The sequence below is a fragment of the Nothobranchius furzeri genome, chromosome 17 (assembly GCF_043380555.1).
Source record: "Nothobranchius furzeri strain GRZ-AD chromosome 17, NfurGRZ-RIMD1, whole genome shotgun sequence".
Lineage (NCBI taxonomy): Eukaryota > Metazoa > Chordata > Actinopteri > Cyprinodontiformes > Nothobranchiidae > Nothobranchius > Nothobranchius furzeri.
Window position 1 is genome coordinate 28,266,171 of NC_091757.1, and position 17,526 is coordinate 28,283,696.

Here is a 17,526-nt window from a genome sequence, read left to right on the forward strand (position 1 = left end):
CCCTTACGTTCCGCTTGTCACCCTCGTAACTTCAGCCTGTTTAAAATGACGATCAGCAGCCCGAGCATCCTGTAATTACTGTCAGCCACTCCGAGCCACCAACACTTATAATCATTGTTATCTGCATTATTGTTGTCTAGCATGCAGCAGCTGGCGGACACCAGGGACGGATCAGAATAGGTGGCTCTACACAAAAGGGATGATGTCAAAGATGTCTAGCAGTGCTTTTAGTGGAGGACATTTAACTGGTTTACCGCAGCTATACTAAAACAGGAAAGACAAGCTTCAGGAAACTGGAGAAAGATATAGACAAGTTACACTGGAGAGACCATGAAAGGGCGGGACATTAGGGAGAACATCCACCCAGAAGGAAAGAGCTTTACACACTCCTTAAAGAAGAGACGGCAACCGGCTTCAGAGGAGTTAGGGAGTCCATGTGAAGGGTCACTCTGTGTTTAAAAGACAAATAACATCCTCAGAGCCACGCTGAGTAAGAAAGAGATCAAATGTTCAAATAGGAAACAGATTAAAAATCTCACACACTGAGCCTTTTGTGTCTTATGTTAAATAGACACGACTCACTTGGCAGTGGTCAGTGTTTGAATGTCAACATTACAATAGACTCAAGAGGGACGCCTACTGAGGAAGTGTCCAGGCAGGTTTGCCCGGGAAATTCATCAATCCCCCTGCTTCAGAGCGGAAACAGGCTTTCTGCACAAGGTCATCTCAGCACAAACAGGCCTCACGCTTACAGCTTCACCTACAGGCACAGCCTCCTGCTGCAGCAGCCGCACTGCCCAGATTAAAGGTGTGGAACCTTTAATCGAAACGTTTGCAGTGGTTTCTAGTAGGAACGAATGCCTTCCAAGTCGTACTCTGGGGGGGGGGGGGGGGGGGGGACACTGATGCACCAGTTTTAGGAATTAGAAAAATACTACATCAGATCTGAGCTTCACACGCAGGATTTGGAGTCTTATTTTCTGATATCTAGATATCTCTCCTCTGATTGGCTAACGGCAACATGACTCTACCACTGACTCTGTTTACTCTGCAACATTTTTTTACTACCACAAATAACACAAGCCTGGAGGTGTTCTGCTGTGTGGTGGAGTTGCTAATGCTAACAGTTAGCTTCTACTAGCAGACACGTTCTCTGCCGTTTCCTGGACGCTAAACCAACAACAGCTTTCCCTTTCCATCTTTCAGTTCTTTTTAAAACACTGTAATGGTTTAATTTACATGTTATTTAATAAGCCATAAGATTCCATAGGAAATACGAAATCACCCTTATGGATCTGTGGGTACTGTTTAACCAGAAGATTGGAACTTTTTATTGCAGGGATTAGATAACAACCTCGTATTAATTCAGAGACAACAGAAGAGAGAGTCAAGTTTTAAAAGTTTAAAGATTTATTACTAAACAAATTAAAACCAGACTAACTTAAACACTAAATGTATGGTGTAACCAAGGTGAACGAGACGGAGAATGGTGTAGTGTGGAATGTTGCTCAGAACCAGCAAATCCGAAGAAACGATTAGTTCTGGTGAGAAGTGAAGGTGAGGTCTTCGCACTAAGCTTTGGTTAGGAGATTCATAAACACATTCAACGCCATTCCGTCGGCCTACTAGTGGTGTGCATCTCTACCTGCCTCACGATTCGATCCGATTATCTGCCTAAAGATTCGATTTGAGTCTGAAATGCATCACGATTCTTCACACAAAAATTTTCATTACTTAATAAAAGCAGTAGAATAGTTTTCAATTTCTTTTTGATTTCGAAATCCCTGAAAAACAGAACATTCATCTATTCACTATAGTGAGCAATAATTTTTAAAGTGTGCTGCCTATAATTACTTAAATAATATAAGAAATAATGTTTTCGGTAGAGCAGCTTTAAGATAGAATACTACTGAACTTAGAAATAGTAAACAAATACTGTGTTAAGTGATTCTTTCACATCCAGGATCCCAAAACCGAAATTAGCCCAGACATCCGATTTAAATGTAATGGGTACATCTTTGATTACTGGTAATGTTCGCCCTGTATCCCTGTCCGCCTTTTCTGTTTTAAATTGGCGCTAGGGCAACGCAGTGCGCATGTCATTGCAACTCTACCCCCAGAAGTAATTATAAAACCTCAAAACTTTATTGTCCTGCATAGACATAGTCATAGGGAGAAAATCTCATTATGTCACGTTGCTGCATCGATGCCCTCTGTGATGTGAGACCATGAACAGGGAGGATTGAGTTTACTCATTGGATCACACATGGGACTGCATCATTGGAGAGGGGAGAGGTGCAGCAGAGGGTGACAACGTCCTCTGCTGCCCGCAGATAAACGAAGGAAGTGACGCTACCATCTGAGTCAGCCTGATGTTTGCAGCTGCAAACGAAACGTTGCAGGTAAATAAACCTTTTCTGTGTTTTAAAAAGAACTGAAAGATGGAATTCGAAACTAAACACAGCAAGAACACACACACACACACACAAAAAAACCAGCTTTCCCTATTGTGAGTCCAGATGGGTGAGCCCATGAATGTTAAGTGACAGTGTGACGTAGATCTGTCAGGCTTTTCTAATCCTAGACCAGCACCAGAATAACCCCAGAATTACATCATATGACACATGAGGGTAGAGGACGGTAAAGACCCCAGGGTAGATTTACCAAGCTGCTCCTGTCCAGTGCCCTGCTGTGCAGCTGGTAATCTGTTAAACTGCAACTGAAACATAATAAATACTTTATAATGACATTACATAAGAGAACTGAGCCTGACAGCTGTGGATCAGAGAGAAGCTGATTTTGTTTCAGATTGTCTGTTAGCTGCATAATTCTGTGTTCTTCAAGAACTTTAGTTGAATCTACCCGTCCAACTGAGATGTTGCCAAAGAAGGCAGAATTCATTATTTTTATGCTTTCTGGATGATAAGTCCTTACAAAGCACTTCTCCTGGATACCTGCATGTATGATTGATGCACACGCACACACACACACACACACACACACACACACACACACACACACACACACACACACACACACACACACACACACACACACACACACACACACAGAGCTCCAGTAAACGGGCAGGATGAGGTGACAGATGTACAACAGCCATGGTATCACAGATCCTTTGCCTCTGAATTGATGGTGAGCTCCTATTTCGCTGTGAAGCCACGCAGTCTAAAACAGGAAGCGTCCTTTGGGATGATCTTATGAATAATCTGGTTTCTGCTTGTGTTTTGTTTCAAAATGACACCATCATTGTCGTTGTGGTCACATGGGAAAGACATGTACCTGAACCTCATCGACCGAACACATCAACACCAGTTCCCAAAAGTAAAAATCAAACAGTGACGACACTGATTGACTGAGCCAAGCTGGAACTGGAATAGCACCATCCATATTGTCCCATTTCAGCACCAGTAAAACAGCCTAATGATACCATCAACACCAGTATGTGTCAACATATTGATTCTCCACTCAACCATCAGCTGATGGACACTGATTTCATCACAAGCTTCCAAAATAAAACCTTGTTGGGGCCTGCCATGTAAATGGGCAAGGCACCGACTGGCATTATTTTTGTCCTCACATCATGAGATATGTGGAGCCAGAATGAAAAGTCTTCAAACCAAGATGCCATCGTGGGATGTTGTTAAAAGCTTAGCACCACTTTATTGTTCCAGCCAGTGGAATCCCCTCTGGACCTGTCCATCACCGTGGAGACAGAGGCTGCAGGAGGAGCAGGAGGGCATGTGACATGGTGACTGACCCCAGATCCTCCTGGCTTGAGCATTTTCACGTGGAAAGAGGAAAATCTGCATGTGTTTTTCAGTAAAAAGCTTCAATCTCACTGAAACAAAAGCAGGTGATAATAGCATACCATACCATTTTATTTCTATAGCAGCAGGAGAGCTGACCAAAGTGCTGCACAAAGACATTCAATGAGAACAAATAAGACAAAAATATTATCAGATATAACTATCATTACTAAGCAGTAGAAGCATTAAAAGCAATAAAAGAGTCACTGGCCAAAGGCCAAGGCACAATCGTAGGTCTTTAAAGGGGCATTATGGAAGTTTGACAGCCAAAACATGTGTAGAAATAATAAATGTCTTCTTCATACATTCTCCTGCAATGCCCTGCTCCTGTAGAATGAGCCCTGGCATTTTTACTGTGATTGCCTGTTTTTCTGTAAAATCACAGAAAAAGAGAGATGCTCGGGTCGAGCAGGCTGCTTCATGCGCGTTCACGCTCAGGCCCAGCCTGTAGCATTTGCTATCTGTAGCTTTAGCAGCAGAGAGTGAGGTAGTGCCAACTCAGCGACTTTGTCGCTGTTCCTAACGCCTAGTGATGAACCTAGCTACATTTCTGAGGACCCTTAGCTACTTTCTGTAGAACCTTCTTCTAGATATTTCCTGCAAATTAGCAACAAAATAGCCATTTTAGCTCTGAACCGTTCTTTGAACGTTGTTTCAGCTGTCATCAGGAATATAAATATTACAGATACCAAAGACGTCACTGATGCTATAGCTCACCTAGTAAGACGGCGGACTCTAGTGCGGAAGACCTGGGTTCGATTCTGGATGCAAACATAGTTTTTTAAGAGTTTATTTTTTACATTAATGGTATTTTTTTTTACAGTAAGATGTCCAAATTTTTATTTGAGACTCGCCGAACGGCATTGAACTCATAGATAAAAAATATGTGGGTTCAACCTTCATTTGGGAACAATTTTTCAAGCAAGGGAAGGGAATGATCTGAGCATGCCGGAGGACTGACCCATCTTAAACCTTTGTCGGCTGTGCTGAAGAGAAAGGTACAGAACCAAATTATTTAATTAATTAGCTGCGCGTTCTCCTGTCCTCTGTCGTCCCCCCCCCCCCCCCCCCACACACACACACACACAAGGGACTGTCTCAGCTGTTATTTTCGTTAAGGAGTGTGCACGTACAGCATGCGCGCCTCGTGCACGAGCCTACTATTGAAGCTGCTGTTACGCTTTTGGCCTGAGGGGGCAATCGCGAGCATAAAAATTCAAAACTCCATAAAGTCCCTTTAAACGAGATTTAAATATGTCCAGAGAGGATGCCGTCTAACTGTGATGGGTAGAGAATCCCAGAGCCTGGGAGGAGCAAACATAAACTTGACTCCCAGTGACTTGTAGGACATACGGGGTGTGACAAGAAGCAGGTCAACAGACCTCAAGGCATGTGCTGGTACGCAGGGAGTGAGCAGGCCAGAAAGAAACAAGGGTGCTAGGTCATTTAGGGCTTTGAACACAAAAACCAAGATCTTGAACCTTACAAAGGTAACAGTGGAGCCAATGAAGCATTGCAGAATCAGTGGGATATTGCTTCATCGATTAGTGTAAGTCAGAAACTTAGAAAATGACTTTGCGTTTGTTCGCAGAATATCTCGTAAACCACAAGGTGGATTTTAATTAACCAGAGAGTAAGTATTGGTTGTGAATCTAGAGCCGTGGAACCAGAAAAAAGGACCAATAATAACAAACATGAGATATTATCGCTTTTTAGTGTGGAAACTTTGCTTTTATCCCGTCAGTGGTGCATTAGTACAGATGTCAGGCTGTAAATATTCTAATCTTACTACTGGATAAGATGTATTATGGTGTCTGTGCCCATGTTTCTTTTGTTAATTTTCATATTCCTTCCATCCATCAAAGGACTTCCTCCTCTGAGGGTAGAATCAAAGGGAACATATTCTGCCTTTCTTTCTTAAGTTATAATTGTTCCATGGTCAATACATGTTCATGAAGTTCTTTGCACAAAATCCCTCTTACATAAAGCAATCTCAGCTATTTTAGTCTCGACATTCTCAGTACCATCCAGAATGAGTCATTTCATTGTTCTGCCACTTTAAGAAAAGGAACTGGAGCTAGCTCCGCCCACCCATACCACCTCAGACTGCTTTAAGCTGAAAAGATCCAATATATGGGAGGGGCTCGTAGAGCAGCCGCAGATAATCAAGCAGCAGCTCTCCGGCACGTGACAGGTGGTTCTATTCTAACTCTCCTGTTTGTGATGTCACAAAAGGGGATCACTTGAAACTGCCTGTTTTAGGAATTAAATTCCTAAAACCAAACGCTGACAGAAAAAGAGTCGATGTTTTATTTGATTTTTTCAAGTTTGGAGTGTTTATAGAGGCAGTAGAGGCCAACAGCACAAAAGGATGCAAAAAATGAGTTTTGCATAATATGTCCCTTTTAAGTTTGATCTTTTCTAACAGACTGAAAGCTAAGATGTGTCACATAATCTAAAAGATTCAACCAAAATGCTCAATCCTTCCTCTCTTTTCTGATCAGTCTCTTACAGAGACCTACTGTGGTTTTGTATAAAACAAACGGACTGAATGAATGGACAGATGAATGCTCTGAAGGCAAAGCAGTGTTTGACACCTGAATGGACTGAAACATGATGGCTCATGTGGAGCCACTGTCCACCAGGAGGGCTCTTCAAACCTCTATGCTGTTAAGAGGGAATGAACTCCACCAGACTTTGATTCTGACCTGTTAAAAAGCAGTCTGAAATTAGTGCCAGTCGTTGAGAAGTGGGTCAGAAACGGGCCGCCCTGCCCAGCACAGCGCACCTACTAATCAGAGTGTATTAAAATAGCTGAGAGTGGTCAAACTGCTGCTTGTGACAGAGGACGACAGCCAGTTAATGGTTCCAGTCTGGTCAGTCACACACATACAGGTGCTCTGGGTAAAGGATAGCGCTGCAGTTTTAGCTGACCAGTTGTTTTTAAAGAATATTAATGAATTCCTAATTCAAACTGGCAGGTGATGACGTGAGTGGTAATAAAAAAAATTGTGACCTTGTTTCACTGAAATATTCATCTTCATATCCGAACAGGATTAAATATGAGTGAATGGAGCTCATCTGATGTGCTTTAATGTGATTGGCTCAGTCACAATCTGCCTGGAAACTGACAGACAGGACCATTTAACGAGAAAGTCCTCTAATAAACCCTGACTGCATCTTTCTGGCTGAGAAAACTGAAAATGTTAAGGTTAGATATTTTTTAATAATCAACAACTAGCCTGGCCTGCCAGTGTCATGTTCTGTGTTCCTCTGGTCCCCAGCCCCCTCCTGTTCTCACTCCAGTTTCTCCCCTTGGGTCTCATTATGATCCCCAGCTCTCTCTAGGCTTCCCTCATGTTTCCCCCTAGTCACTCCCTGGTAGTTCCTATTTGATTTTGTATTAGTCCTCCTCTAGTTATTAGTTGTTTATATTTGTCCTTAGTCCTTAGGTTTAGTTATTCAGTGTCTTATTTTTTAAGGGTTATCTTCCCTCCTGCTTAATTCTTTCCCCCATTTAGGTTACCTGTCTTCCCTCCAGATCTGACTCCTCACACCAGTCACCTGTTCCTATGATTACCTCCCTCTGTGTTTTAAAAACCCTGTCTTGTCCCTCAGTGTTTGTCAGTCCATTGTCGTTTGTCAGCATTGTTTTTGTCCCCCTCTAGTTACTATAGATCCTGGCTCATGTAAGAGCTTTGTTTTGTCTACAGAACTTTAGATTTTTGACCTTGTGTCCTACAGTCTATGTTTTTTCAGTTCTCATCCTAATAAAATGATTTTTTACCTCTCCTGCCTCAAGTTGTGGTGTTCTGCATTTTGGGACCAATCCTGCGCTCGCAGCGTGACAGCCAGACTCGTCTCTGTGCAGAATTAAACAGAGGATGAGTCTGGCAGGCCAGGCTAATCATCAACTGCTACAAAGGGAAGTGTGGGTGATAATGTTTTTACCAATGTGCACATCTTTTTCTAATCAAAGTATCTCATAAACCAGCAAAAGTTTTAAACCCTATAAATGTATAAATAAACCATGTCAAAATCAACTTTATTGTCATTGCCCCTGCATCCTGAAGCATAGAAATTTGTCTCCACAGTACAGCCTGACCAAGGATAAACACACAGACATGTAGAACAAAATCAGATACAGGCATACCATGAGAGCAACTGTCAAGGCCCTCTTACATAACCCTATACAGGTATACAAAACTCTATAAAGGTATACATAATCCTATAAATGAATTCAAACCCTCTAAAAGGTATACATAACTCTATAGAGGTATATAAACCCTATAAAAGGTATAAATAATCCTAAAAATTAATATAACCACTATAAAAGGTATACATAACTATAGAGGTATAAAAACCCCTATTAAGGTATACATAACTCTATAGAGGTAGATACAAACTATAAAGGTATATAAACCCTAGGGATGTGTATTGGTGAAATTATGGCGATACGTATCACGATACAGGAGAGACGATACAATATGTCATGATATATTGCGATACATTCAGCCTGACGATATTAGCGATTCTTTTTAGTATGAAATTATTATAGGAAAATTCAATAAACAGTCCAAACTGATACTAACATGAGGTATCTGAACCATAATAGAGGGATTTACATTTCAATGGTGAAAACAAAACCCACTGCACACTGCTGCCAACTAGTGGTCGGTGTTTGAATTACACCAGAAGAAAAGAAAATACACAAATATTTGCATGTAAGTTCTTCCAAAAATTAGATACACGGCTTTTGAATATCGAAATAATATTGCAGGAAAAATATCACAATATATTGTGATATCAATATTTTCTTACATCCCCATTAAACCCTAGAAATGTATACATAACCCCATAGAGGAATTTACACACTATAAAGGTATGCAAACCATATAAAGATATAAAAAAAAATGTATATAACTTGCATAAAATACAAAAGGAACGGCTGCTGTAAGAGAGGTGAACTCATACAACACTTAACATTTCATTAGCCACCCCCCACCCCATAAGCAGCTGAGACATTCCATAAACACTTGGCCTGCCAGCCAGCAGCACAGAGGGCCCTTTGAGAAGGACCTGGGAGAGGAGCTGAGCCTGCAGGTCCAGAGGGCTGAGGCCGAGCACGAGGGAGTATCACCACCTCATAACCATCACTTTTTCTTTTCTATGGATTGACAATGTAAAGAGACATGCTCCAATAAAGTAAAAGTGACTGCCAAGCAAATCCAGAGTCCCGAATAGTTTCTAAACAAGAGTTTTTGTTTTGTTTCTGATAAGCAGGAACACAAAGGCTATTCATGGGTTTTACTGTGAGCAGCTGGCCAGGCCTGGTCTGGTGTACTAATGGACTGGCAGCTTGTGAGCACTTTACCCAGTCCAAAACAGGTGTCTCACACACACACATACACACACACACATGCACACACACACACGGTGGCAAACTTGGCTGCCCGTAAGCACCGCCAACATTTCTTCCTTTAGGACTCCGTTTACTTCAGGAAAGGGAGAGGCTGGATTCTTTCATTTTCTTGACCAACTCAGCTCAGGTGTGTTAATGTTCAGGTACAATGCCGTGTCTGTCTGGGCTTCCTCGCTGGACCTCAAATATCCATTAGTCCACAAACAACCAGGAAATTAGACAAGCAACGGTGAGACTCCTGCTGAGGCAGCAAGTCATGCCAGCTTCTGGTCTGAGGGTGTTCAGGCAGATTTCAGTCACCTTTCAGAGAGACGCTTCCTACTGATGACATCACAAACCCAGACAGACCTGCTCATGAAACAAAAACCTGTGCCATATCCAGACTGACTCAGTTATAATGCATCCAAAAAGACAATCTCCTGGTTTTTGCAGGGATTATGATTAACCTAATGGGAGATTTATTATTCCCGTTTGGCTGGCCTTTTCTTTAACGCACTGTAATCCATTAACCAGGAGACAGTCTGAACATCCAGAGCCGTCCTCAGCCATAGCAGAACACCAGCAGAGCCACAGGCATGTCAGAGTCATGATGATAATTAATTATGGCACAAATAACCCATCAGAGAGCTGGCCACCTTAAAGGTCCACAGCCAATCAGCAGCTCTCTTCACAGCCAGGGCTGACACTTGGCCTAGATAACAAGAAACCGGGAGACAAGACTCCGTCTCCTCAACGGAGAGGAGTCAAATCTGAGTGTTTCAGTAACAGAAACATGTAGCCAAGAGGCGACAGGACAGGCTTTGTTTTGTTTGTGGCCGTTTAGAGCTGTAGCTGTCACACGGTTTCCTTACGCTGCGACAGAGCGACACTGAGCCAGACACACAATGCAACCACAGCAGGGCCCACGCCACTCCCGTCTACAGCAGAGCTCACATATTCCGTGACAAATCCCAGAATACAAACACCAAACAGCGCCTTTTAGCCACTGACATCACGTTTATTGTACATTACAGTAAAAGCTGCTCAGTGAAGTGTCTTTACAACACCAAAGTCTGTTTTTCTGATGCGAACAAACACAACCTTCCTAACGCTCTGTAAGAGTCACAAAGAGCAATTTTTGTAAAAATATATAAATTAATTTCAACTCCAGCCGGCTCCCTGCCCGAGGCCTAATCCAGCAACACACGCCATAATGTTGTTACAACATCAGAAAATAAATCCAGACTTCTGGTAATCCACAGAGCAAGGTCCACGAGACAGCTGCACCATTATGTCAGCAACAAGCCACCTCCGAACAAAAGCTGAATGTCAGACTCTGAGACGCACAGGAAGGAGGAACCATACAGATGTTACACATAGAGAAGTCAGCTGACTAGTCACAGGGTGAAGAAAAGGTTATAAAAATAAATGTGACTAGCACCATTTGTATCACAAAAAATAAAAAGTAAAAGGTATCCAAGTGAGTGTGATCCGTTTATCTCAGCCCTTATCACAAGAACTAAGAATCCTCCTGATGTGTATTTAAAGAGGTGAAAACCAATGATGGGTGTTTCGACCATGCCTGTCATGCACTTTCAAATTTACCAGCTTGTAAATGTTCGTAATTAACATGACAACAAATTAGACATCAGCACGTCACATATATGACGTCACCACAGAATCTCTTCTCCTCTAGCGTAGCTGCTACTTACAAAATGGACAGATTCATGTTTTTTTTCCTCCCGAAAAAAGGATTTTAAGTTTGCTAAACTTACAGCCATATTTCCTCTGTTTTTCTCCGTGTCTGGTTCAATGACGTCATTTTCATGATGCGTGTTTGTAGTCTTGGACTTATGTTCACACAAAACCTAAAATAGCGTTTCCCCTCGTTAGAAGAAGAAGAAGAAGAAGAAAAAGAAGAAAAAGAAAAAGAAGAAAAAGGAGAAGAAAAAGAAGTTAGAAAATAGAGTTTTAGCGAAGAAGAGTTAGAAAATAGCGTTTTAGCTCCATTGACATTCGTTTTTTTGTTTTTCGTTCTTCCAGGGACCCATGGTCCAGAAGTACATAGGCGTGAATTTGTCTCCCTATAGCAAATGAAGCCTTGTTGGGGCTCAAAATGGCCCAGCAGCTATGATTAATGGCCAAACAACCCCATAATAAAGCCCTACCATGGAAAGACTGGTTTTCTCCGGCCACTCAGCCAGGACATGAATATTAAATAAGCTGGATGCTGATTGGCCAGTTTACCTTGATGACTTTCTGAACTGTGTGTACAGCTGTAAACTGTTTACAGATAAACGAATAGCAAAGCTATGGATATATCTGGCCTTAATTCAAATTCTGGATGTTTCCAGTACATCCTGGAACTTTAGGTGTAAACTAACATTCTTCTTTGTTGTTTTCCTCTCATGTAACCAGCAGGCTAGCAGTAGTAGCAGTAGCTTATGCTAGCAATAGTTCATGCTAGCAGCAGCTCATGCTAGCAGTAGCTCATGCTAGCAGCAGCTCATGCTAGCAATAGCTCATGCTAGCAGCAGTTCATGCCAGCAGCAGTTCATGCCAGCAATAACTCATGCTAGCAGTAGCTCATGCTAGCAGCAGCTCATGCTAGCAATAGTTCATGCTAGCGGTAGCTCATGCTAGTAATAGTTCATGCTAGCAGTAGTTCATGCTAGCGGTAGCTCATGTCAGCAGTAGCTCATGCTAGCAATAGCTCATGCTAGCAGTAGCTCATACTAGCAATAGCTCATGCTAGCAGTAGCTCATGCTAGTGTTATTCTGCATTAGCATTACCGTGACCATTGTTTCTATAGGGAGCCAAAGTCTACTTCTGTACCATGGGTCCCCAGAAGAACAAAAAAATGAATGCAAGTCAACGGGGCTAAAAACGCTATTTTCTAATCCGCTTTGCCTTACGCCCTGGATCGCACATATGTTGTACTGCAATTTAAATGAAAAGTAATGATCGGTGTTTCAACCATGCCAGTTACGTACTTTGAGATTTATTACCTTGTAAAAGTTCGTAATTAGCATGACTACAAACTAGAAATCGACACGTCACCACATAACCTCCTCTTCTCTAGTGTAGCTGCTACTTACCAAATGACATATTTATGGTGGTTCTTTCCTCCTGAAGGAAGAATTTGAAGTTTGCTGAACAAAGAGCCATTTTCCCTCGGTTTTCTCTGTGTCTGGTTTGATGACGTCACTTTTGTGATGCACATTTGTAGTTCTGGACTCATTTTCACACAAAACCTAAAATAGCGTTTCCCCCTGTTCGAAAATAAGTGCATTCTTGGTATCAAAATGCATCTTTAAAATTCACGGACATCATATGTGAAATCCATGGCACATAACAAGCGGAATTAGAAAACTGCGTTTTTAGCCCCATTGAATTCATTTTTTCATTCTTCCGGGAACCCGTGGTACGGAAGTAGATGGGTGTGACTTAGGCTCCCCATAGCCGAGGCTGAAGTGGGTTGGGACCGGTTGGGACATGCAGATGTAAGGTGTCTTGTTTATGACGTGTTGAATCAGCTTTTCTCACAACAAACCGTTTCTCTGTGGCCATTATAACATGACCTATTTACATAAGAAAGCAGGTCAGAGACAGCACAGGCTCTTGTGCTCCGTTAAGCCTGATTCATGCTTCTACGTCAGCTCCAACAGGGAGAGACACACACGCACGGACGGAGACACTTTGCCCTCATACTTCTCCGTCTCCTGGGGAGTGTTGCAAAGCAATTCCCCGGCAGGACAACAGAGGGCGTAGCGCTGTTCTGTGGTATCCTGTCATGTATCGGTCCAAGATAGTGTGTTTATATTGTGTTTTTTTGTATATAAGAGACTTTTTAACAGACAAATTTGTCTCTCATCCTCCTCCACCTCTTCATGCGCTCGCCACCTCTAAACCAACATTTCCTGTCATTTCCGTCCACAAATAAAACGCTTGCTGCGCATCTTTTCACTCCTCCAGTCACGGGGAATTAAACATTCATGTTTTTAGAGTTTTTCACGAGGTATTCTTCAAGCTGCTCCGTGTCTGCCGCTAGTTATTCTCGGCTCTCTTTATGTTTTTAAGGGCGCAATGGCGGCGGTGTAGACGACAGCAGTTCCCTGACCAATCACAAGCTTGCATTGTCCGTCTCCACGGATGGATGTTTAGAAAAGAGAGCTTGACTCCGTCCGTCCTTGCGGAGGTCTCCAGCAGGCCCGCAAGGACGGATAATGGCGTTGCGTGTCTCCGCACTGACGCAGACGCAGAAGCATGAATCAGGCTTACGACACCCCAAGCTGCCTTTATTCAACAGCAACAAGATAAATGTGGTTTTAACTCTAGGACCCCTGACCTCTTTGTAAAACATTTTATTTTACAATCAGGTGACCCTTTACTACTATTTAAAGTCTCTTTCCGGAGTATTTCTCTTAGCCGATGGCACCATCTAGTGGCTGACAAGCATATCACACAAAAAGTCTGTTGCTCTGGTTTTTTAAGATGGCGACTTCACGTTTCTTGTTTACAAATGTGCTTCTGTAGCCGACAGAGTTAAAACATGCTGTTTTACAAGTATTATTCTCATGTCATGCTGTGTTTTCATATATTTACATTTTAAAGCCGTTCTTGTCCGTGAAAAGTTCATCAACTCTGCATCAGCCGAGGTATTCCTTAAATTTGAAGCAGCAGGTAAGCGGTTGTCTAACGCTATTGGTTAGTTCTGGTCGGCGCTCAGTTTCCTATTGCACGGGGGCGTGCTTAGCAAAAAAAAAAAAGAAAAAAAAGGAGTATTGCTTACATTATATCACAGTACATGATAAGATAATCGCTTTTACGGATTTCTGAAAAACCCTACATCATTTCTGAAAGTATAAAACTCTGGAAAGCGACTAAATACCCACCTTCATAATGACTTTGTGATTGTTCTCGTTATCTGAACAGCATTATGTACCAGACAATCTGCTTATGTGCTTCATGTCATAAAGCTTAAGACTGGATCTTCTGTAAAACCAAAAAGTACTCCGTTCTCCTTCTGCTGAATCGCAGCCACAGAGGATGTTTTCAGAGATTGACACTTCCACAGTACCATATGTATCCCAGTACCACTTTAAAGACTGTGTACGTCACCAAAGGCACCCCCTCTCTTGTCCCTGTCCCTTGCCATAGGAAGCTCACCCAGACCACTCTCCTTATCCCACGTCACATTGTTTTATTGTTAACATGTCGATGCTGCTCCTCAGTGAGTGACTCTTCCATTGTGTGCACAAATCTCAACAGGAAACACTGATGGCAGGCCTTCTGATTGGAGGCCATGTGACACACTGTAGGCCTGTCTGTCCTCTCTCAGGAGCTAGTTGTCTGGGTTTTGTCCAACCTACCTCTCTCGACAAAGGGGCCTCCATAAATGCATCTAGACAACTCCTTTTAAGTGAATTACTCCACTGAGGACAACAATGTTGATGTGTGCTGACACAAAAACACCCAGGGTAGATGGGTTGGGCGAATGGGACGCCCTGAGGGCGTCCGCCGTCTAAGCTGGAGCATCTCCCTCCAAGTCCTGCAGGACTCAGTGGGCAAAGAGCAGACGGAGGCAAAAGATAACCTGTTTACAAAGAGCAGAGCAGCACTGAGATGCTAAAACACAGCTAGGGGATCAGTGTGTTTGTAGGGCACTTCCCATTTCCCTCAAATCCCCGAAGGGAGATGATAACGCCTCACAGGAAACACTTCCTTAATAAGGATAAGAGCTGGAAGGGGAGAAAATAAAGCTCTCATTAATGAAATTAGAAGATGAATGATCTAATCTGGCCTATTTTTGTAGGCCACTTTCATTAGAATAAAGCCCATCCCCTTCAGCTAAATCAACTGAAAATAAGATGAAAACACACAAAGAACATGTCAGAAGATATCGGAAACGATTTAACTCGAACTCCAGAGGGCCGTTTAAAAATAGGTTTCGTGTATCGGGTCAAAAAATTAGGACATCGCCAAAACGACTGCAGGTATTTTTCACACATCAGTGACTCACTCTGGATCACGGCCAGGACAGACGGGTTTAATTTAGTGGTTAGAGTTGGTCTTTAATGTGCTCTTTGGTCCATCATCAGTGTGTGTGTTTACGTTTATGTTTATGTATTTAGCAGACGCTTTCGTCCAAAGCGACTTACAAGTGATAATCGGCATGTTGCCCTTGAGGCTAACAACAACAATAACAACAACAACTTGACATCAGTCATGGAGAGGAGGGAACAAGGAGTGGACAGTAGAGAGGGGGGACGGGCGCAGGGAGGGTGCCAGCCAAGAAGATGCTCTCTGAAGAGCAGGGTCTTCAGGAGTGAGTGAGTGAGTGAGTGAGTGAGTGAGTGAGTGAGTGAGTGAGTGAGTGTGTGTGTGTGTGTGTGTGTGTGTGTGTGTGTGTGTGTGTGTGTTTGTGTGTGTGTGTGTGTGTGCGTGCGTGTGTGTGCGTGTGTGTCACCTACCCAGATCTCCTTGAACACTGTTGTCATGCGAGGTCCTGCTGGATGTGGTGGAGTCCCCATCACTGGGCCACATCTGGCCCATCTTACGCAGCCCGATGGAGGCAACGCCATGCTGCTTCTGACAATTCTGTGACAGAGGTGTGGGTGGGCTTCCACTGTCAAGGGACTGCTGGGAAGGGGAGCGGCTTTTCTCCCTGAAAATGGGGTAGGTGGTTGGGCTGGGGGATACTTGGCTGGACTGGCCTGAGGAGAAGTCCTCCTCACTGGAGGTCAGGTTCTCGTTGGAGCTGCAGTCTGGTGTGTAGCCTCCACCCACATCATCAAAGCTCCCAGGAGAGTAGGAGCGCCGTGGCCAGGTGAGGTGAGGGTCCTCCTCTATGCTGTGGTCTCTTATGTGGATCACTCGAGTGTCCCCATCAGCCATCATCCCTCCAACATACACACTGGTGTAAGGCTGATGCTCCACTGGCTGCCTCTCAGACTTCCCCCCAGTGGACCTGAGCATACAGTCTTTCAGGAAGTGTGAGTTGACCTCAGGATCATCTGGTGACCCATTATAGCTGCAGGTTCCTTCGGTAGACCTGCCTCTCTGAAACAGCTTGCTGATGTCCCCCGTAGCAGCTGACAGGTTCCCCAGCAGGGACCTCTTCCTCTCCATCTGCATGGCCTGACAGCCCAAGGTGCTTATCTTGTCTGAGACCTCCCTGTCGTTGACTCTGACCAGTCCCCGTTCATGGTGGTACTCCATGTTTACGTAGCAGGGTTTCTCCTGGCCGCCCACCACAGAAAGCCCCCTGTTGTCCCCTGCCGTGTGAGAGTTGGCCCTCCTGATGCGCTCAAAGTTGGATCTCAGAGCTGCCACCGAGCCTGTACCCACAGGGAAGTCTGGAGGCTCCGGGTCTTGGCGAACAGGCGATGCTCCCTCTTTCTGTTTGACCTGAGACAAACCATCTGCCTCTTCATCCTGATGTCCATCGCTCCTGGCTGACTTGCTGAGACCCCTCTGCTGCTGCTCTGATGAGGCTTCATCTGTGAAGGGTCTCTGTTTCTCTGAGCCACTGGGCTTTTCCCTGTCACTTACCTGAGGTGTCTTTTTAAACCCCCATCTCTGCCCATCATAGGATTTCCTCTCTTTGGCGAGCAGAGTCTGCAAGTAGATCATCCGAAAGCGCTCCTTGTTTACTTCCTTCTCCAAGTGCCTAATAGATGACTTGCATTTGTCCAGCTCCTGTTCAATGACCCCTAAAGAGCTCAGGTCCATCTGAGGAGGATCTGACTCAGGAAATTGGGCTCTCCACGCGTCCACAAACCCCAAAGGTTCAACCATCGTTAGCAGCCTGTCACACACTGTTTAATCTAACGCACACAATCCTAGTGCACAACTCGCAGCTTCCATGGTGCAGCAGCACCTCACGGAGAGAGATCCACTTCCAAAGGGGTCTACTCACAATCCTACAGCAACAAAAGCGCCGGTGCGGCTTTTTATACAGATCCACGAAATAGGACTCCTTTGTTTCTGCATCGATCCGTTCGACGGTGTCGTCTATTCTCTGGAGGTCTGTCCGTCTCTGTGTTTGGTGTCTGACTGAAGCCCAACTCTGCTGTTTTGGCTTTCAGGCGCAACACAGAGAGGAGGGGCGAGCGACTCAGAATCACGCATCAAATCATCAAAAGGTGTAGCCTACCAGAACATAAATCCTGATGTAAAAATTATAAATCATGTCCGTTTAGAGCTGAAAGGGACAACAAAATAACACCTAAACACGTGATGTTGAAACTATATTAACGAACGGAATATTTGCTCCGCAACAAGGAGGTGATCGTTAG

The 17,526-nt window shown here is 43.7% G+C and overlaps 1 protein-coding gene across 2 annotated transcripts in view; it reads right to left on the reverse strand.

Annotated features, from left to right (window-relative positions):
- The window catches only part of si:dkey-91m11.5 (PH_BCR_vertebrate and RhoGAP_Bcr domain-containing protein), a 42,595-nt gene extending 25,337 nt beyond the window's left edge, over positions 1 to 17,258 (reverse strand). For both annotated transcript variants that reach the window (XM_015971872.3, XM_015971871.3), the window contains exon 1: positions 15,700 to 17,258. In XM_015971872.3, the coding sequence (XP_015827358.1) occupies positions 15,700 to 17,026 (1,327 nt within the window). In that variant the 5' untranslated portion in view covers positions 17,027 to 17,258. The remainder of the gene's footprint in view (positions 1 to 15,699) is intronic.
- Between the last annotated feature and the right edge of the window lie 268 nt (positions 17,259 to 17,526).